At 44.7% G+C, this 22,312-nt stretch overlaps 1 protein-coding gene across 1 annotated transcript in view; it reads right to left on the bottom strand.

The window, feature by feature from the left end:
• SUPT6H (SPT6 homolog, histone chaperone and transcription elongation factor) overlaps positions 1-22,312 on the bottom strand; it is a 2,620,423-nt gene that overhangs the window by 1,538,490 nt on the left and 1,059,621 nt on the right. The window contains exon 15 of the mRNA XM_044054882.1: positions 15,233-15,387. Within this exon, the coding sequence (XP_043910817.1) occupies positions 15,233-15,387 (155 nt within the window). The remainder of the gene's footprint in view (positions 1-15,232; positions 15,388-22,312) is intronic.

Raw genomic sequence — 22,312 nt, 5'->3', positions numbered from 1 at the left:
AGTAATAATGCTAAGGGTAATGTTTCAGTTGTTGTCTCTGGTGATTGCCCTTCTCTTTTATAAATTCAGACGATTTGTTGAAGTTAATTAAAAAAATCTTTGGCTGGTCTCAATGGTATAAATGGAATGCTTTTGTCAGCTAATGTTAAGGAAATCTCCCCGTTCGACCTTTCTCTTCTAGTGATTACCTGAAACAATCTATGTGCTGGTTACATAAAAAAGCAGCGTGTAAGGGAGGTGACTATTGTATGGTTGAGAATTACAGACCAACTAGCCTCACCAGTATTTTGGCCAACTGTTATGAATGGATAATTTCTAAACATGTTACTGATAACTCTAGATGTGAAACTTTTAGTTATGTACTTACCATAACTTTAGATGTATGGGATCCATCTCGCCTACATTCTCTACAGATGGGTTCGGAGCCGATCCTCGGCTCTGACTCGGCAGCTATACAATAGAACACAGTCTCTTATTGGCTGAGTTACCTCGTATCCCAGGATGCACCACTACTGCTTCCCCAGATCTTGTTTGTCCGCACACATGCACACACACATAGACTGTTATAACATTGCCAGGTGTTTCAAGAGAGGAAGAAGTTGAATTCGGATCGTCCGGTCTCTTCTGGTCTACGAGGCAGGGGGAAGGAGGGTGGGTTATTAGGAATGTAGGCGAGATGGATCCCATACATCTAAAGTTATGGTAAGTACATAACTAAAAGATGTAATGTGATCCTATCTCGCCTACATTCTCTACAGATGGGACAGCGTCCCTAGCACCTAATTCCTGGGTGGCTCACTGGAAAACGCTCCTGAGAACCGTGGAACCGAAGGAAGCTCGACCCCTAGATGCCACATCCAATTTGTAGTGAGAAATAAAGGTGTGTAGAGAAGACCACGTAGCAGCCGCACAAATGTCACTAATAGAGAGCTTGGAATGAAAGGCTGCAAGTGGCCATAGCCCTGGTAGAATGAGCTTTCACTGGAACTATAAGCTCCTTATTTGAAATGAGATAAATATGACTGATACAGTCTCTGATCCACTTGGCAATAGTGACTTTCATGACGGCTTTGCCCAATTTACTATCCGAAAAGGACACAAACAGTTGATCTGATTTTCATGCTTGGTGTGTCCTATCCAAATAGAAACGTAATTGTCTGTGCACGTCTAAGCTGTGAAAGGTATATTCAGCTCTGTTTGAATACTTAGGGAAAAAAAAACGGTAATTCCAGTGATTGTTGCAAACAAAAGTTAGAACAAACCTTTGGTATGAAGGATGGGTTTGGTCTAAGAGATACTATATCCTTGTGAAATACCAGGTATGGTGGTTTGACACATAGGGCTTGAAGTTCTGAAACTCGCCTGGCTGATGTAATAGCAACTAGAAGAGCAGTCTTCCAAGAAAGAAATTTTAAGTCACAGGTTGCTGCCAGCTTAAAGGGAGATGAGGTTAATGCACCTAACACCACGTTAAGGTCCCATGGTGGTGCAGGATGAGATATAGGGGGCCGTAGAAGCCAAGCTCCTTTAATAAAAGCTTTGCACAACTTGTTGCTCATTAAAGGTGGTTCTACGCTCTCGTGAAAATTGGAAATAGCAGCCAACTGAACTTTGATGGTAGACACCGAACAACCTTGGTTGAACAGGGAAGCCAAAAACTTCAGAACTTCTGACACCGAGGCTGTCATAGGGTCTAATCCTCGGAGTTGGGCCCAAATAGCAAACCTCTTCCATTTATTGCTATACATCTTTTTAGTAGAAGTCTTGTGGGCCGAGGACAAAATATGCATGACTTCAGGGTCGAAAGAATGGCTCCTAACTATGGTCGGAAGAGGAGTAGCCAAGCTGCTAACTTCAATGAATGGAGGGACTGATGGAGCTGTCCTGACTGATGCGTCAAGAGGTCCGGAACTTGGTCCAGGAACCAGGGACCCTCCAATGCATATTTGTGAAGAAAGGGGAACCAGACTTGACGAGGCCAGTATGGGGCGATTAGAATCATTTTGCTTTCCAAGCGAATCGCCTTCTGAATCACATTGGGGAGAAGGGGAACCGGTGGAAAAGCGTATAGCATACCGGGGGGCCAAGCTTGGACTAGAGCATCCTTGGGGATCTCCCCCGGAACTGGGGTGAGAGAAGAACTGCTGGCATTTCGTGTTGAGGGGAGTTGCGAAAAGATCGCAACAAGGAGCTCCCCATCTCATGAAAATCTGTGTTACCACTCTGTCGTTCAAGGACCACTCGTGAGGGGAGAGAATAGTTCTGCTCAGTCTGTCGGCTATCACGTTGGATCTCCCCGGAATGTTTGTTGCCACTAGGAAACGTTTAGTAGCAATCGCCCAATCCCATACCTTCATAGCCTCTCTGCAAAGGGGGTAAGACCTGGTCCCTCCTTGCTTGTTTAAGTACCAGACTACCGACATGTTGTCGGACTGAATGGCAATCGTACCCTGGGGGAGGTGATCGTGCAGTGCTTGCAACGTTAAAAGCACTGCCCTCATTTCCAGGATATTGATGTGGAGAAGACTCTCGTCAGTGTGCCACGTGCCTTGGACCGACCTGTCCAGATAATGTCCCCCCCACCCTGTCTGGGAGGCGTCCATAGTCAACATGGCCGAGGGGAGTGGGGGAACAAAGGGTCATCCTAGATTCAGGTTGGAGGAAAGAAGCCACCAACGAAGATCCTGTTTGCACGTCTCTGTGATCAATATGTGGTGACTGACGGGAAGGTCTTGATAAGACCACTGGACTGATAGGAGATAGGAGCCACTGGAGTATCCTCATATGCAACCTTGCCAAGGGGACCAGAAGAATGGTGGCTGACATGGAACCCAACAGCTGCAGGACCATTCTCGCTGGAGCGCGACATCTGAGGAGTAATGCCCGAACCTGAGACTGCAGCGTTGCTATCCTTTCCGCAGGAAGATAGACTCGCATCTTCCTTGAGTCTATTTCTGCACCAATAAACAGAATACGCTGCGATGGCAGCAATACGAATTTTGTCCAATTGAAGGTGATTCCTAAGGAGTTGCCTAGAGAGATAGTGGCTGCTAGAGTTTTCAAGAGTAGATGCCTGGAAGTGGCAGTTAGGAGCCAGTCGTCTAGGTATGGAAACACCTGGAATCCTAGACTTCTCAGGTGAGCAGTCACCACCGCCAAACATTTGGTGAACACCCTGGGGGTTGTGGTGAGACCAAAGGGCAGTGCACGGAACTGGAAATGACTGTCTCCCAGGCTGAAGCGCAAGTGTCTCCTCGACGCCTGATCTATCAGAATGTGATAATAGGCGTCTTTGAGATCTATGGGGCACATCCAAACACCTTTCTCCAAAAGCGGGAGAATGGATTGCAAGGTGACCATCCGGAATTTGGACTTTTTCACTAATCGGTTTAACTTGCTGAGATCCAAAATGGGCCTCAAGTTCCCGGTCTTTTTTGGTACCAAAAAGAATCTTGAGTAAGTCCCTGATCCGGCCTGATCTGCGGGGACAGGTTGGATGACTCCTTTTTGAAGCAGCTTCGATATTTTGCTGGCTGCAAGATCCCATTGACTGGGTGGCGGGTCCAGGATTCTTTGGGATGGTGGGGGGGAGTTGAGAGAAAGGAATGGTGTAACCTCCGGCGATAATTCGGAGCACCCATTGGTCCTGAGTGATATTTTCCCAGGCCTTTAGGTGTCTCGAAAAACGACCCCCGACTGGCTCCGGAGCTGCACAGTCGGGTACTCCTTCAGGGATGCTGGAAGAAGGAGGAGCCACGAAAGGACTCGTGGTCTCCAGTGTTGCGGGGGCCTCTGCCGCCTCTGGGACGGCGTCTCCCTGAAAAATTTCCCCCTCCTCTGCCTCTAGAAGGGGAATCGTTCTGCTGCGACGAGTAAGGCTTTTGAGACTTATGGAACCACATTTTCCCTCCTCTTCGAGCCTTGGGATAAGGTCTGAAGGGAGTGGAAAACCGGGCCCCTACGGCAGTTAAAGTCTTACCCTCCTGTTCGCAGCGAGTCAAAGTGTCCTTTACCTTGGGTCCAAACAGTGAGGATCCATCAAAGGGGGCGTCGGCAAAGGAAGACTTAAAGGCCTCCGCAAAGTGACACAGGCGTAGCCAGGCTCGTCTCCGTAGAGCAACACCTGTTCCCGCTGCTCTGCTCGCTCCTTCGGCTGCATAAGAAATGAGCCTCATGGACGAGTTGGATAACGAGGACAGGGTAGCCAACTGGGAGTTAACCGTCTGGGCCAACTGCTCAGGTAAGTTACCAGAGAGGGTATCCAAAGGCTCCTTGACCAGATCCCTCTGCAGTCTCGTGAAATGCGTCAAGTAGTTCAGAGACCTTAATGTAAAGGTCGCTGAAGCAAGGGTACGCTTCCCGTACCGATCCATGCTCCTAGACTCCTTATTAGGAGGATGGATGGACGTTGAAGCCTCTGCCACATCTTGCTGGGTGGCAGATGCCACCACCAAGGCATCTACAGCCACACCTTTCGAAAGAAAGTCCTTATCAGGGGGAGCTGAAAGGAATTTATTGGGGCGAGCTGGCACCGGTTCAACAGAATCTGGGTGTTCCCACGCCCTTCGAGAGATCAAATCCAGAAGCTCATCGAAAGGCGGAGACACCCAGGAGGCGGAGGGCTGAGCCCTGAAGGCCTTGAGGAAAACCGACTCCTCAGCAGAAGGGGGTTTGGACTGCCAGTCGCCTCGTTGCTTAAGGATCTCCAAGATGTCCGCAAAGGATACATCATCCGAGGATGACTTTGGGGACCCTTCCGCATCATCGAGGTCGGTATCCGAGGTGAGAGACTCATCAGGGGAGTCGACGTGCTTCCTCTTGCACTGTTTCTTCCTCGGAGGTTCCTCCGAAAGCGTTTCGGAGGGACTTCCAAAAAGAAGGGAACCCCCAATGGGGGTAACCTCAGGCCCAAGGGCTCCGCTGTCGTGAGACAGGGGGATTGCAAAGGAGCCAGTCTCCGTGCCAAGGGAAGGTGGTGGTGAGATGGTAGAAGTGGCCAGAGAGGATTTGGCCAAGGCACTCCTCATGGCCTTGAAGGCGGGACCCCCAGAGTCCTGGGATGGTTCAACCCCAAGGCCACAACAGCAGTCGGAACTCCCGCAGCCGACGCACCGAGGAAGGCTCGGAACCGAAAGGATCGGTCCCGAAGCGTCCCCCCCGGGGCCGACAGAGGAGGTCTGCGTACCGAACCCCGACCCGAAGGGCGGGGTTGGAGTTAGGGTCGGAACTGACCCGACAACCTCCACCAGCTCCACCAACACTGACTCCAACGGCGCCGAAGCTGTTGGAGGAGGAACCAAGATAGCAGGATGGGAAATCGGCTCCGGAGCCGACTGGGCTGGAGCCGAGATCAATTTTGCAAAGACCGGAGACTGAAAAAGCCTTTGAAGCACCCTGTCTACATCCGAATCAGACATCCTCGACGACCGAGAAGAGACCGACCGGGTCCAAGTAGACTTCTCCGCCGGCTCCGAAAGACTGGGGGACCGGCTCCATATGGGTTCGAGAAGTATCGGTGCCAAGGGAGATTCCACTACCACTGCAATTTCCCTCGGAGCCGATGGGGACTTCGGCACCGAAGGGGAAGAGTCTGAGCGGGCAACCCTCATCGGCTCCGAAGGCAGTGGAGCCGATGGAGATGACTCGCCTCTCGACGCCCGAGCTCTCGACTCCGAAGCCAGAGGAGTCGAGGCTGGAGACATCGAGGCAGACCGTTCCGCCCTTGGCTCCGAAGTCCGTGGAGCTGACGGAGAAGCCTGCCGTGACTTTTTTGCTGCCGGATCCGACGGGCTGGTCAGAGCCGAAGATTTTTTTCTTTCTCAAAGGGGAAGAAGAAGAAGATAGGGCTTCCTCAAAGGAAGGGGTAATAAGCCCTTTCAAAATCAACTTATTTTTCCTCTCTTGGAGGACACGAGAGGAAAAAGCGTGGCAAACGCTACAGGATTCCTGGAGGCGCTTCGGGCCCAGACAATAGACACACAAAGAATGGTCGTCCGTAATGGACATTTTATAATTACATTTGGAACATTTTTTAAAACCTGATGGTCTATGTTCCTTCGACATGGCTTTCTAATTCAAATACACCAAACTTCAAAAAAAAAAATTACACAAACGGCAGCCTAGACTCTAACTAAAACGCCTAGGATAGGGCAAGGCCCCTCTAACTTAAACGGGATCACTTACCACAAAAAAATACAATTTTACCACAAAAAAATTTAAATACGCAGTCACACAACAACAAGTAGCTGTTAAAACACCTTTTGGATAAGTTTTAGCACAAAACTAGACAGAAATAATCTGACTAAGAGGCACTTAGCTCAGCCAAGTCCGAGACCACGTCTATGCTTCAGAAGCGGCAAACGAGATCTGGGGAAGCAGTAGTGGTGCATCCTGGGATACGAGGTAACTCAGCCAATAAGAGACTGCGTTCTATTGTATAGCTGCCGAGTCGGAGCTAAGGATCGGCTCCGAACCCATCTGTAGAGAATGTAGGCGAGATAGGATCACATTACATCTTGATATTACCCAACATTTGTTTTGTTGCTGGAAGGACTTGGTGTACTTACTTGCCCTCTTTTTATGGGCATCTACGGAAACTTATGAGTGAAGGGGCAATCACTGATGTATTGTATTTGGATATGTTGAAGGCGTTTGATAATATGCCTCATTTTAAGATGATTTCCACACTAAAAGACAGTAATAATGTGCATGCAGTGTGATAGATTAGTAATTGGTTGACAGGAAGGAGCTTGTAGGGGTAAAGGTTGGTCATTTTTTTCCCTAAAAGAGAAGGACATGTCTTCAAGGGTATCCCAGGGCTCTGTTTTAGATCTAGTGTTATTTGGATTTTTCGTGGCTATATTTCCAGGAAATACTAATAGTTGGATGTGCAAACATGCAGATGACAAAAAACTTGGATCGGTAATTTCAAGAGTAAATGATCGGTCTGTTCTTCAGACATACTTGGATAATTTAATTGGTTGGATCTCACAGAATGTTATGAAATTTAATGCCAAAAAAAATGTATTATGCATTTTGGGGAAGTGAACCCTAAAAATACCCATATGCACTAAATATAATATTAGCATTCAGCGGGTAAATGCTGCAAGAGATTTGGGTGTTAACATCAATAACTGACAAATATTGTCAGAAAATGTTATTGTGAAATGAATTACATCTTCAAAAGTCTAATTAGGAGATAAGATGATTCTACTTTCAATCTATAAATCCATAGTTAGACCCCTTTATTTAGTATGGTGGGCCTATTTGTATGTATGACAGACTACAATTAGATTACAAAAATACAAAAGCATTTTACAAGAATGTCTAGTATGATGGGAAAGAAGTATCATGAAAAACAAACTCACTATTTACAATTAAATATAGGTTAGACGTGAGTAGCTTAAACATAACTTATACATGTGTTAAGGATTATGGTTTTGGAAATATTGTTGGTATTAAAAACAGATCCTTTTCATTGAATAGTGGGAATAACTATTTTGTTGAGGGACTTTTTACTGGGTCTCCTGTCTGGAACAATGTTTTCCACTGAAGGACTTGCTTGTAGAACAGTATTCCATTATCAGGTAGGAAATCAAAATCTGTTAATTCATAAAAAAATGGATCAGTGGACATGTAGGAATGAATTTATTCTATGATGACCTTTTTAGGCACTGAGCTTGATCCCTACAACAATGAACATATAATCTGCTCATCTCCTGCCTTCCCTTAAACTTCGTCCTGAACATTATTCTGCATGTACTGTTCCAACAAATTTCTATGTAATTTACTCCATCCCTTTTCTACAGATTTCTTTTATTTTTTTTTACAACATTCAACACTTCATTTCTATTTTCTATGAATTGCTGCTTTTTTTTTTTTTTTTTACAGCAAATAGCATTAAACTTGGGCCTTATGTCTAGGCAATTCAGATCCCGTGTGACCCATACCCAGCTGATATTACTGATGCCAACTGCTGTCATAACCATCAGTAAATATCTAAATGACACACTCATGACTTCAGTATGGTCTTTTGCCTTTCATCCCATCATTTTCTGTACTACAACTATTTTTGGAGACCAAATAGAGGTGGCTTTCCTTATTTACAGGGAATTGTTTACAGGCCAGCTATAGGTTCTTAATAAGCTTACAAGGCAAGTAGGCCACTGAAAAGCTCAGCCACAAGACCCACTACAGGTAGAAGACTGAAGGTCCTACATTAAGTAGATTTCTCCACACATCTCAAGTGAAAATTTGCAATCACCTATTCAATCATATAGACTGGTTTTAAAGGCTGCTAAGGTACTACTCCGCTTTATATACAACAGCATCCAATTTCACAACAGGGAATATGCTGTGTTAGGTATCGGTCTCACCATTTGGTGATGTTGATATGGCAGGTCACTAGGTGTTTCACTTTACGAGTTGTTCTGCTTAGGCGTTCAAAGGGTGGGTCATTCATAGCACTGAGGTTTAAACAGAAATAAACCCAGAGGAATCTGCATGATATTAAGTAGAGTGATATAGCTTTTAATCTAGCACAGAAGCAAACGGGGCTGAGATCACAGATTTTTTTGGTGAGGAAATGTTGAAGTCTTTCAAGTTGTTTTAAGAGCTTAGTAAGGTATGTTGGAAAAGGGGCAATGCATTTAATGACGGGCCTAATAATGAAGGAATAACCTGGGTCTACAACTTCTTGCAATGAAATCCACAAGCCCAGTAATAACTTCCACTTGTCTGCCAGCCAACCAAGAATTCCAGTCCTCTGATTATTCCTTTATTTACAGTGGGATACAGTGTTCTCAATAAATCAACTATCCGTAAATGAGAACAAACAGTACAGTAATTCCTGAAAAACAAGTAAAGGTGAGGTGTGGGGGGGCTGAAAGATTTCTTTTAATTACTTTAGAAAAAAGGAAGAGTTTAAACACTCAAGTAATCCTACAAAGTACAGCTGTGTACAAACATAAATGTAGATGTTTGAGTGTATTCACTGTTACAGTCATCACATTTGGGTTATCTGCCTGCCCTCAGCCGGCCTGAATACCAGTGTCTTCGGATCTCTGCGTTGGATGCTCTCTCTTCTTCCATGACGTCATTTCATCAGGGGTATAAAACATGCAGCCGACACCATTACATCAGTTTTTCTTGCCGCAGATGTCAGGTGCCCCCACAATGGGAAGCAATTATATGTTATGGCACACCCCCATCAAAAAGCAAAGACACCAGAAAAAATAAATATACCAAACACGAAGGAAAGGTAGAGCCAAGAGAAGTCAGGGGGCTGAAGGGAGGGTAACCAGGACTGCACCAGTGAATACACTCGAACATCTTCATTTATGGTAAGTGTACACAATTGTACTATGTTCTTTGTGTTTCACTGTTGCAGTCATCACATTTGGGTAGATTCCCAAAGCTAAGGAATGGAGGAGGAAGTTAAAGAGCATTAGGGTCAGCTATTAAGCCATGTAAGACTGCAGTGGAAAAAAAAACAGCTCTGGATTTAGAAAAAAAAGGCATGTGGTAATGCTTGGTGAAGTTATGTACAGAGCTCCAGGCAGTAGCTTCTAGGATGTCCATGGTAGGGACACCTCTGAGAAAGGCCGCAGAGGTAGATGCAGCCCTAGTGGAATGTGATCTTATCCCCTTGTGGGGTAGGTTTTCCATGGTGCTTGTAGCAGAAATGAATGTAATGGGCTATTCATTTGGAAATGGTTTGCTTTGAAATGGCCTTCCCCTCTGCCCCTGCAGCAAAGCCAACTAGCAGATGTTCAGATTTTCTGACAGGCTTAGTCCCGTCCAAATAAAATCTAAGTTGTCTGTGCACGTCCAGATAGTACAGTATTCGTTCCCCTTTGTTTTGTGGATTAGGGAAAAAAGTAGGCAAATGAACTGATTTAGGGCCACACTATACACCACCCATGGGCATAAAAGGAAGGATTGGTCCTGAGGGGAAACCCTGTCCGCATGGAAGATAATGAAAGGTTCCACTGCCATGAGGGCCTGTAATTCAGACATTCTTCTTGCTGAAGTGATGGTTAGAAGGAAGGCTGTTTTCCAAGAAAGGAACATCAACTCTGCTTTTGCAGCTGGCTCAAAGGGGGGGAAGAGTGAGCTTTTCCAATACAATGTTAAGGTCCCAGGCTGGAGTCGGAGCTCTCCTGGGGGGGGTCTTAAATTTTTGGCCCCTCTAAGGAATTGTTTTAGCAGGGGGATGAGAGAAGAGGGGGTGGCTCAGTATTATAATGTGCTAAAAAGGCAGAGGCATAAATTTTAACTGACGAGAAGGATAGGCCCTTGTGGAGCATTTCTGTTAAGTACTGAAGAATATGAGGTAAGCTGGGCACTGTTGTGCCCATTCCCTAAGCCTGGATCCAGGAACAGTATCCTTTCCAGTTTTCAGCATAGGACTTTCTAGTACTACACCCCTCCTTGCCTCCAGAATGACATCCAGCACCTGCTTACTGAGGGATGCTAGAGGAGAGCCAGGCTGCAAGTTTCAGGGTTTGAAGCTGAGGGTGCAGAATCTGGCCCGCCTGCTGGGACAGCAGGGAAGGGGTCTGAGGCAGATGCCATGGTTGCAGCAGTGTCATACTGCGCAAGAGGGGGTACCAGTGCTGGCGTGGCCAATCTGGTGCAATCAGTATTTTCCCTGGCTTGTCCTGTTTGATCTTTAGTAGAACCTTCGAGAGGAGAGGCAAAAGTGGAAATGCATAAAACGAGAGGCTTTCCCAGGTAAAGGACAGGGCATCCACTTTCCAAGCTTGACTGTGGGGAGTTCTTGTGCAGAATTTGTCCAACTGGTAGTTCTGAGGGGAGGCAAACAGGTCTACCTCTGGAGTTCCACATTTGTTCCTCAAGAAGTTGAATATTTGTGGTTCTAGTTTCCATTCGTGTGGGTCCATGAGATTTCTGCTCAAGTCGTCTGCCAGTGAATTTAGTTTGCCTGGCAGGAATTGAGCTTGTAGGTGTACTTGGTAGCTCAAGGCTGTGTTCCACAGAGCCATGGTTAGTCTGCAGAGAGGGTATGAGTGGGTTCCCCCCCTGCTTGTTTATGTACCACATAACTGTGGTGTTGTCTGTCTTTACCAACAGTTGTCCTGGAAGAATACGGTCTTTGAAGGCTGTCAGAGCATTCTGTATAGCTAACATTTATTTTTGATTGATATGCAGGTGCATCTGTCTCGGGTTCCATTTGCCCTGAATACACTGCTCTGCAATGTGAGCCTTCCATGCATAGTCTGATGCGTCTGTTAGGGTTTGGGCGGCAGGGGGTAGAGTGGAAGGGAGCCCCTTGTTGCGGTAGCAGGCCTCTGCCTACCAAAGGAACTCTGTCTTTTTACAAGCAATGATACAAATCATTGATTCCAGGTCTTGAGAATGTTGACACCATAGGCATTTTAGATACCATTGCAGTTTCCTCATATGCAGTCTTGCATATGGAATTTGTAGAATGCAAGAGGCCATAAACCCCAGGGCTTGCAGTATTTTCCTTGTGGATAGCTGGGTTTTGTGGCCAGTAGGTTGTCAAATAAACTTGTTTCTCTGGAGTGAGGAATGCCATCTGGGAAGTTGTGTTTAAGCTTGCTCCCAGGAATGAAAAACTTGTAGAAGAAATAAGTCCAATAAAACAAAAGTCGGTGACCAGCAACTAAAACAATAATCCAACCAGCGTAATCCAAGACAGTTTATTTTAAAACTCAAACACAGTAGAAAATAATGAGACAAGCGCTTTCGCCTGGTATATTCCAGGCTTTTTCAAGCTTGCTCCCAGGAATACAATCTGTTGGCAGCGTAATAGGTGAGATTTATTTTCGTTTACGGTGTACCCCAGTGAGGTTAGAAGTTTCTTTATGAATGCCAAGTGTTGTAATAGCAAGTCCAGGCTTTCTGCCTGAATCAGACAATCATCCAAGTATGGGTAAATCTGAATATTTTTCTGCCTGCAAAATGCAATGGCTGGAGCTAGACACTTTGTGAATACCCTGGGCGCAGTAGATAAGCCAAAGGGAAGTGCAGAGAACTGATAGTGCATGAAGCCTGCCATGAAGGGTAGGTATTTCCTACAAGATTCCCTTATTGGGATGTGCAGGTAAGCTTCCTTTAAGTCTAAGGTTGCCAGCCAGGCATCCTTGGCTAGCATAGAAAGAAGCTGTTGAGTTAGCATTTTGAATTTTGGAACCACAAGAAAGGGGTTGAGAATAGAGAGACCCAGGATAGGATGCCAGGAGTGGTCTTTTCTGGGTACCAGAAAAAGTCTTGAATAAAAACCTTGTCCCCTTTGTTCTGCTGGGACAAGTTGAATAGCCCTGATACTGAGAAGACAGAGAACCTGCTGTTGGGCCTCCGCCCACTGATTTGGGGACAAGTCTGGCCAACCATTTGGGGTTGGTAGTGTGTGAAGTGGAATCTGTATCCTTGGGAAACCATGCTCAAAACCCATTTGTCCTGGGTAATGAGTTCTCAGTTTTCTGCATGCAGGGCGAGCTTTCCTCCTAAGGGAGCAGGTAGTTGAGCAAGGCTTGGAAGGGTTAAGTCATTGTGCCATTTTACCATAGGGGGTGGCTTACTACTCCCTGCTTTGTAAGTGGGGGCACCCCACTGCCTATGTCTGCGCATAGCCTGAGACTGCAGCCTAGGTGGTCTGCTGTTTCTGGGTTTGGACTGAGAAGGCCTGGAAGGGACTGGAAAGGATGAGTTCTTTGAAGGCCAATGCCTACTGAATCTGGGAGGCTGTACCTGTAGGAAATCTAACAGTTTGCATAGATTTAGCTTTTTCCTCCATCCTTTTGAGGACAACTTCTTCGTTGTTGCCAAAAAGGCAGTCTTGGTTTAAGGGAGCATCCAGTAATTTAGCTTTAACATGATCTGGCAAGTTTTGTTCCTTAAGCCAGCGTGCCTTCTAAGTACAGACCCAGTGACAGCAGCCCTGCAAGATGCTTCTAAAGAGTCAAAACCACATTGCAAAGTATGTTTACCAACTTGTTCTGCCAAATGCATTAAATCTTGCAATTCTGTATGTTCAGCACAGTCAGGAATCAACATAATTTTCTGTTTAAGCAGTCCCATAACATGCTGCTGATACTTCAACATATGAAACTGGCAATTTAAAGCCCTAATGGCCAAAGTAGCAGAAGTGTATACCTTCTTACCCCATCTGTCTAAGGCTCTAGAATCTCTATCAGAAGGGGTAGGACTTCTGGCAGCAGTGGCCTTAATGCCCTTAGGTCCTTGGGAAATGGTCTCTAGATCCGCAGAAGGATTCTTGAAGAGGAACTTGAGAGTCAGGTACTCTGTAGTACCGGTCAGGTTTTCTGGGAGCTGAAGGTAACGTATCTGGGGAACGGCTAGATTCCAAGAAAGCATCAGCTACAATATCCAGAACAGGAGGGATAGCTAAAGGCCTGTGCTGAGACAGGAGTAGAAACTCATCAAGTCTCTTTTTGGACTCAGTAATCCTGGCTTTCCCAGCGGAAATGCTCCCCAAGAGTATGCAAGATCTTCTGGAGGGGAGGCAGAGGGAATGGAATCCTCTGCATCAGAACCTTCATAAGTAATTAAGGGCAAATTCTGATAATCAGAAGGAGCAGAAATATCAGATTCCTGATAAGGAGAATCAGAAAGAAATTCAGTTCTAGGTCTCTTAGAGGAGGAAGGCTGGCTTCCCCTAATTAAGATAATAAGGTCTTCAGCCATTCTAAGCATTTGTTTTTGAGGCCTATGGGCCTGAGCATGCGGATTTGCCATCGTTTTTTAAGCATTGTGCGAGTTTTAGGCCTGAGAAATTCAGAACTTCTGGATGGAAATGAAGGCGTAGGTTTAACATGAATGTTTGTAGGCCTGAATACACCCTCAGAAGCAGATGCCTGTACAGCGGCTCCAGAACCATCCAAGGTAGAGACATCCGCAGGTTCCATAGCCGAAGATGCATCTCGTGGCATACCGGACTCCGAATGGGTCTCAGTAGAGGCCTGCGAATCTGAAGTAGCGGGTATCAGGGGCTGCGAAAGTGCCTCAATGAGTACAGGCAGACTGGTGACTAGCTTAACGGAAGTGTTGTTGGCAGATTTGGACCTATGCGGTCTGTCTTTGTCTTTATCCTTATGTTTTTCAGGAAGATCGGTAGTCGGATGGCTTAACGAAACCATTTCGGAGTACTGAGATAGAGAATGAAAGTAATTAGCTGCAAAAATAGCCCGACGATGAATAGTTCAGGGGTTGAACAAGGTACAAAACCGACAGCGAGGGATGTCACGGTCTGGGCCTAAACAGTGGATGCAGTACGAATGAAAATCTCTATGAGGTATTTGCTTTCCATAGGTAAGACAATTGTCAACTTTTACTGACATCGGTTGGAGCAAGAAAAAGGATCCCAACGGGGTACTTTTCTTTTTTGAAGACTTCGGGTCTGAAACTCGAAAACGAAAAATTTCAGGAATCAGCCAACCGACACTTGTGAACTTGCTTCTGCTTCAGGCACCACACGGCAAGAAAGACTGATGTAATGGCGTCGGCTGCATGTTTTATACCCTTGACATCATGGAAGAAGAGACAGCATCCGACGTAGAGATCCGAAGACTCTGGTATTCAGGCCGGCTGAGGGCTACCTGCAGGCAAATAACCCAAATGTGATGACTGCAACAGTGAAACATGAAGAACATCAACAAATACATAATTTAGTACTATCAATTATTTTTCATAATCAACAGACTGAAGTTTTGGAGCAATCCTGCTTCAACTAGGAGTTTTTGTTTTTACATTTAGTGATTTTGATGGAATGTCATTTCAGCAAAACATTTTTGCTGAAAACATTTTCAGTGATAGTTGAGAATTCTTTTTTCTCCACTGTTGCACTATCTTGGAGTAGGTATACTTAAGTTTAAGGGTGCTTCTTCCAACATAGTGGTGATGGGGGCTTTACATGCAAAAAATGATTTTCATCAAGACTGATTGAAAATACTTTCAAGGAAACAACTTTCACTAAAATGGCATTCAGTGAAAGTGTTGTCAGACTAATGGCATAACTCCCTTCAACTACACACCTAATGCTCTTATAACACCAAATATTTTAAACAAAATAAAATTCTGATTAAAAAACTGTAAAAGTATGAAATCTCATATTATTACAAGTAAGACTATCAAAGTGAACACTAACACAACTATTTAAAACAGCAATGCTATTGCCACTCAAGTTTCTTTAAGTATTACAGAGGGTGAACCAATTCTTCCTTACCCCTCAATCCCTTTCATATCAATGCAGATGTCAATAGTCAGAAGACCTTCTTCTTCAGCAAGGCACATTTTCAGAAAATGATCATCCCTCAGCTCTTTCACAGGCTTGTTCTTCAGATACTTAAATGTATAGGCATAATGACCTTCATCGATGTCCTACAAGTCAAAGAAAAAGAAAAGTACAGATTTTAAATACCAGAAATATGTTTAATCTACGAATAGTAACCATATGTGAGGAAGGCACTCGTAATGGTTCATTTAAAAGATAATGAACATGCATTAAGTTCCCAACTTTTGGAATTTGTTACCAGTAGGTTAACAGGATTATGCCTACCCTTTTTACTTCTATCAATCAGGACCATTTGACACCAGTTACTATCAATTTATGAGGCATTTTACAAATACAGAATGTTTTCCCCAGAAATAAAAGTCTAGTGCAAGCTCAGAATAATCTAAGTGCCTACATGTCAGCATTATCAGAAAAAAATGAAAAAGAAAAGTATAGAAATACAGACAAAACATACAGACAGAATACAGAGAAGCCTAAACTGTCTAAAAGTCAAAATGGTAAGGTTGAGCAAACACTTAAAACCATCAACCATTAGCATGAGTCTAATGGCAAGAGGTTCCAAAGACAAAGCCCAACAAACAAAACCGCATGCCTTTGATATATGTAACTAAATGCCAAGAACCTCAATCTGACCATGGTATAATGAACACAGAGCATAAGCAGAAAGATACCAGCTTAAAACTTCCCAAGATAATGGTTCCCACAATGTGACAGGTTAAGTAAACCAAAATGACAACTGCATAAGCAACGCGAGACTGAGCGAGTAACCTGTGCAGTCTTTGCAGAACCATTTTTTTTTAAATTAGTGTAAAACCTGTACATCAAGGCAGTAAGGGTTTGCACAAGTTGAAGCTTGTCAAGCTCAAAGTACGGAATTTGTAGGTTAAAGGCACTAAAGAAGCCTAGCTGTAAAGAATCATCAAACAACAGATGGACCAACCAGCACATGTAATGAAAAATAAACTTTAATAGACTTGGTAAGCGCTTTCTCGCCAAACTGGTGCTTCATCAGACCATAAAATCAATAAAACAATAGCACTCCCCAACAGCTCCCAATAAAACAATTAATGAAATAAGTCACGTGATTTCAATGCCAGTTTTAAAGGTATAATATCATTTAAATCAGACCTTTTATCTCCCTGTAACAGAATAATCCATTTAATTTTTACATACTCAGTTCTATTGGTAAAAACAGCCCCCCTTAAATCTTTGTTGAAAAGCTGTAGCACTAAAAACTTAAATGAACGTGTAACTCCACATTAAATCAACACACTTCTTCTCAGTCGCAGTCTTATTCTTACATATATCGCAAACATGCTCAAGGATATGTTCCTTCAAGGAACAGTTCATCTTCCCCACATAAAAACACAAGCACACAGTGCAAGAAGCCAAGTGCACTAGATATGTGCTTTTGCAATCTGCATATAACTTTGGTTCATAGGTTCATACTAGGCTATCTGCCCTGGGGCATTTATAAGCCTAGCCCGAGTGTGTTTGGCTTTCGCCACCCTTAGATTTGAGTTTGCTGTGCCCTTTTTTTAAGGTTAGTTTACTGTGCCTCTGTCTAGTAGTGACACAGAAGTAATCCCCGGGGTAAACCTACGATCTCCCATTCACTCATCAAGATTCCTCTTGAAGAGAGTCAGTGAAGTGCTCTGCCTAACATGGACCGGGATTCTATTCCAAAGCGAAAGGAGCCTTTGGGTTATGAATCTGTCCCTCCAGCAAGTTCTATTTATTTCTGTGCTGAGGTTCAAGTCCTTCGAGTGCATGGTTCTAAGGGATTTCGATTTTCTGAGGTGGAGCATGTCATTAATTCTGGGTTGGACATAGCTTTGTATATCAGGCACAGATCGCCTCGAAGTAGGCGGTATGCGACTGAGTAAAGCTGGAGTTTCTTTAACCTGGCAGCATATGGCATTCTGTTTGAGTCCCTTGATCCTCTTAGTGAGGTACTTTTGGGGTCTTTCTAGCTGCTAAGGTACATCCCAAAAGGGGCATTGTATTCTATGATGGGCCTGATGAGGGATGAATAAAGGGGCACTATTACCTCCCTTGTTCTAGATGTGAATCCTTTCGTGATAAGGTGGGCTATGTAGAAGGTCTTTCTAACCACTTTGGCAATGTGGTTGTCAAAGGAGAGATTGCTATCAACTTGGGTCCCCAGATCCCTAATTACTTCTTCTGTATTTAATGGGTTACCGCCTATGTGGTAAATGATGGGCACTTTGTTTTAGCCAAAGGGGATGACTATACACTTCTTGGCATTTAACTTTAGACCATGGCTCTGGCACCAGTTATCCGTCTCTGTGAGACCTTTTTGAAGGATGTTCGTGTCAGCTGGAGAGTCAATTATGGCGCCCAGTTTGCAGTCATCTGTGAACTTGGTCAGCCATAGTCCTCCCATGCTGGCCTGTACCTCGGAAAAGTATATGCCGAACAAGAGAGGTCCCAGGACTGAGCCTTATGGGACGCCACTTGTAACTGGTTTCGAGTCTGACATGACTCTGGCAATTCTGACTCTGTATGTTCTGTCTTTGAGCCAGTTAGCAACCCGTCTTGTGACAGAGGGGTTTATGTTTAAGCTGGATAGCTTATCTATGATGCCCGAGTGGGGTATTGTGTCAAATGCCTTTGCGAGGTCCAGTTAGGCTGTGTGGACTACCTCCCCTTCATCTACGGCCTTGGTGACTGTTTTGAAGACGTCGACCAGGTTCAAGAGGGAGGATCTGCCCTTGACAAAGCCGAACTGAGTAGGATCCAGTGTCTGTAGGTCCCCAATGTCTTTGTTTATGAGTTCCATGATGATCCTCTCCATGGCCTTACAGATAAGGCTAGTCAGGCTTATGGGGCGATAGTTACCAGGGTCAGTTGAGGCGCCACCTTTGTGGAGCGGGACCACTGTTGCTGTACGCCATTCTTTGGGTACACATCCCGTAGTGAGGCTGAGATTGTACAGCAGTTTTACGTGAGGGTTTAGTTCTTCTTAGAGTTCATGTACGACGCAACCCGGGACACAGTCTGGTCCCATTGAAGCAGTGTTTTCTGCCTTGGAGAGGGTGGCCTTCACCTGAGCATCTGAGATGTTAGGGAGGCTGCACTCTACTGGGATAGATATTTGCTCTTTGGGGGGGGGGGGGTTTGCACTGAACCTGTCTGCCAGGATGTTGGCAATGTCTGTGGGTTCAGTGTATTTTTTGTCATTTATAATCAACTCTGAGCATATCTGGGAGTTGCATCCCAGGTTCCTAACATAGCTAAAGAAAGCCTTGTGATTGTCTTTAGTGTCCTGTGCAATTTTTCTCTCGAAGCTGGCCTTGGAGGATTTTATGAGGGATCATAATTTTTTGCTAGTACTAATCAGAGATGCCTTCCCTTTTAGGGATTTTGCTCTATCATGTAGTAGCTTCCTCCTTCTGTTGTACAACTTATATATGGCTGTGGTCCACCAAACTTGATGCCTGCCTTTGGACGCTTGGGTTTTGGTTTTGTTTGGGATAGCATGATCCATGCATTCCTGGAGGTGTCCATAGAATGCGTTTATATAGGATTCTGTGGTTTGGGCCGTAGTTTCCACTGGCCCTGGGGCCTTGAAGGATTTCACCTCAGATTTGAGAAGTGTGAAGTTCGCTTTTGAGAAGTCTTTCACTGTGGTTTTCTGGGCTGGGGGTGGGACCGGGTTGTGGATATCCAGTGAAATTAATTTATGGTCTGATCTTACCAATGAGGGGAATGCTTCTGGTGTGGAGCATAGGGTCCCCATGTTGGTGATGATCAGGTCAAGTATGTTTTCCCCTCTTGTGGGAGTTTTGACTAGTTGTTCCATAGCATTTGAGTTTATAAATTCCAGGAACCTTTGGGCTAGGGTGTTGGGGCTTGAGTAATGCTCCCAGTCAATGTTTGGGTAGTTGAAGTCACCCAGTATAATGGTGTTTGGAGAGATCTTCATGTTCTCCAATGTTTTCAGGAAAGCCAAGTGGGATTCCTGATTTTGAGACGGTGGTCTGTAGCATGCTATAAACTGAAAGGCAGTTTTGCCCACAGTTAGTTGCACATGGATGGTTTCTGATGCTTCGTGCAACGCCACTAACCTGGAGGTGTGGGTATCCTTGACAAATATGGATACTCCCCCTCCTTCTGTGGTTTGGTCAGAGTTTTGGGGCCGAAAAGCATGGTATAAGGTATAACCTAGTAGTGCTGGGGTGCTCTCTGGAGCCTTGAACCAGGTTTCTGTCACTGCACAGATATCGATGTTCTCCATACTGAGGAGAGATTCGAGTGCATGCATTTTGAGGTTTAGACTTCTGGCGTTTAGCAGCATTACCCTTAGTTTCTTGTTCTTTGTGTTTTCTAAGGAAGTGGGTGTGTCTTTTGAGCCTTGCCTAAAAAAGGCACTATGGGGGTGGCAAGAGCCTTTGCCAGTAACCGAAAGCCCAAGGGTGACAGGTGCAAGCCGCCCCTTGAGAAGCAACATGGCTTGTCAAGCATGTCATCCCAGGCTGACAGGCATTGGATCCCCTTTGAATGACACCAAAATTTTAGCCAATTGTTAAAATCGATCATTTTGTCTTTATACTGCAGCATCATTCTAGGTGAGGGTAAGATGCTGCTCAAGGTCAGTAGTGGGGTAGCGTTTGTTTGGAGGTCTCTGCTGTTTAGGTAGATTTTTAATTAGAGCCTCCGAGTATGTTTTTGTGTGTTTGCGTGTTTGGATTGCTGTTGTGGTAGGACTATGTGAGACTGGATTAGTTTTGTGTGATGTTACCTTCCCCTCCTGACTGGTTACACCAGTTTTGAGGTGAGAGAGCTCGGCCTCCAGTTTGGCTATATGGTGCATATCAAACACCTGTATCAGGATGGATAAACTATGGAAAAGTACTAATAAACTTGAATGCACTACAGACCTACATGAAAAAGTGCCAGTGCATTCTGAAATCATTGAATTGATCTGGCATTGTTTATAACAAAGATGCCTTCTTAAAGATTTTTTTATGCTTAAAACAAAATTTTGGTACACCACAAACAATCCGTTTTGGGGAGTCATCAGAATCAAAATAAGAGTTACGTACTTAGCATAACTTGGCATCTGTGTTATCTTATGTCATTATTCATCACCGTAGGGTATTGGATCCAACATCGGATACAAGCTGGCAACATTCAACAAACAGATCCAAGGCTCAGGCTCGACCCTCTTCTATAATGCTCTGCTGCCCTTTAACCCTCAGATCAAGTTTGCTAACATATTCCTTAATGCTACTCCTGCAAAACCTGGAGAGGAAAGAGTCTGGAACCCAAAAACACTCCACCTTCCTTCAAAATCCAACAAGGTAGGGGGATGGCAGAAGGGAAATGTGAAGAATGACACAGGATAACACAGATGACAAAATCTGATGTTATCTGTGTCATTACTCATCACCATAGGGTTAGAGTCCCCAGCTACCATTTATCCTGGGAGACCTCAAGAAAGGACATGCTGGAGCAATGTGGAGCCAAATAAAGCCCTGCTTCTGGAAATCAAATCAGTAATGGGATATAAAGGTATGTAGATATGACCAAGTGGCAGCAGCACAAATGTCATCAACAGAAATTCTGGCATAGAAAGCTGAGGAAGTAGTCACTGACCTCATCAAATGGCCCCCGATTCTTCCCGGAACCTCAAGATTCCTACTGTCATAGACTGTAGAGATGGATCTAGAGATCCATCTAGAAACTGTCACCTTAGAAACCGAGAGACCATGTTTGTTCAGGGATAAAGCCACAAAGAGCTGATATGACTTGCAAAATCCTTTGGTCCTATTGTAGACAGAAATGGAGTTGCTGGTGTAAGTCTAAGGTATGCAGAATGTGCTCTCCTTTGCTGGAATAATTAGGAAAGAACATGGGCAATTGAATACATTGGTTTAGACTGGATTCAAAAGCAACCTTGGGCAATAAAGAGGGATTCGTCCTAAGATATTCTGTCCTTGTGAAAGATCATGTACGTAGAAGAAACGGAAAGAGCTTGCAAAGAAATGGAAAGAGCTTGCAATTCAGAAACCCTCCAAGCCGAAGTTATGACAACGAGGAAGGCTGTTTTTCATGACAAGAATTTAAGAACACATGAACTAGCAAGGCTCAAAAGGACTCTTAGTCAGAAACTGCAGTACTAAGGTTAAGTCCCAAGGAGGCAAGGGATCCTTAATAGGTGGCCTTAGAAGGAAAACCCCCTTCATGAACACTTAGCAAAACCTGGAAGAAAATGCAGACTCACTGTTCTCATGAAAATTAGAAATCGCCACCAACTGAAGCTTAATAGAGAAACATGCTCTTGCTTGTAAAAGAGAGGACAAAACTAAAGGACATCTGGAACAGAGGCAGAAAAAGGGTCCAGATTCCTGCTCTTAACCCAGATAGAAAACCTTTTCCACTTATTACTATAAACCTTTCTGACAGAAGGTTTCTAGGAGGCTAAAATAATATGCTTAAAGGGGGATGCCAGCCTGGACTGCTTCAAGATCACTGGAATTGGAGAAACCATGCGGTTGGATGAAGGTTCCGAAGATGTGGAAGAGGAAAGCCCTGAAGGAAGGGAGATCAGATCCTGAGTACAATCCAGTACTCAGGGAGGATATTTCAGAAGAGAATGGATAAAGGGAAACCATGGTTAACAAGGCCAGAAAGGGGCTATGAGGATCAGGGATGTCCTTAGGCATTATGTTTTCTGCAAAACCTTGGAAATTAGAGGGACAGAAGGATAAGTGCAAAGGAGACTCGGAGGCCAATCGTGGACTACAGCATCCCTCTGTGATTCCCTGGGAGGGAGGATTAGGGCGAAGTACATGCTGCACTTGTGGTTGGTAGGGAGGCAAAAAGGTTGCAGCATAGCTGACCCCACTGGTCGAAAACCTGCTTCACCACTGTGGGACTGAGGGACCACTCATAAGAACTCAAGATGGATCTGATGAGCTTGTCAGCCAAAACAATGGAATCCCTGGGAATATGTGCTGCAAAAAGAAAGCGCTCAGAGGACAT

Source organism: Protopterus annectens, chromosome 13.part0 (genome assembly GCF_019279795.1).
Source record: "Protopterus annectens isolate FY-2018-M chromosome 13.part0, PAN1.0, whole genome shotgun sequence".
NCBI lineage: Eukaryota > Metazoa > Chordata > Ceratodontiformes > Protopteridae > Protopterus > Protopterus annectens.
The sequence above is the reverse complement of the archived record's forward strand: the minus strand, read 5'-3'. Positions and strand labels throughout refer to the sequence as shown.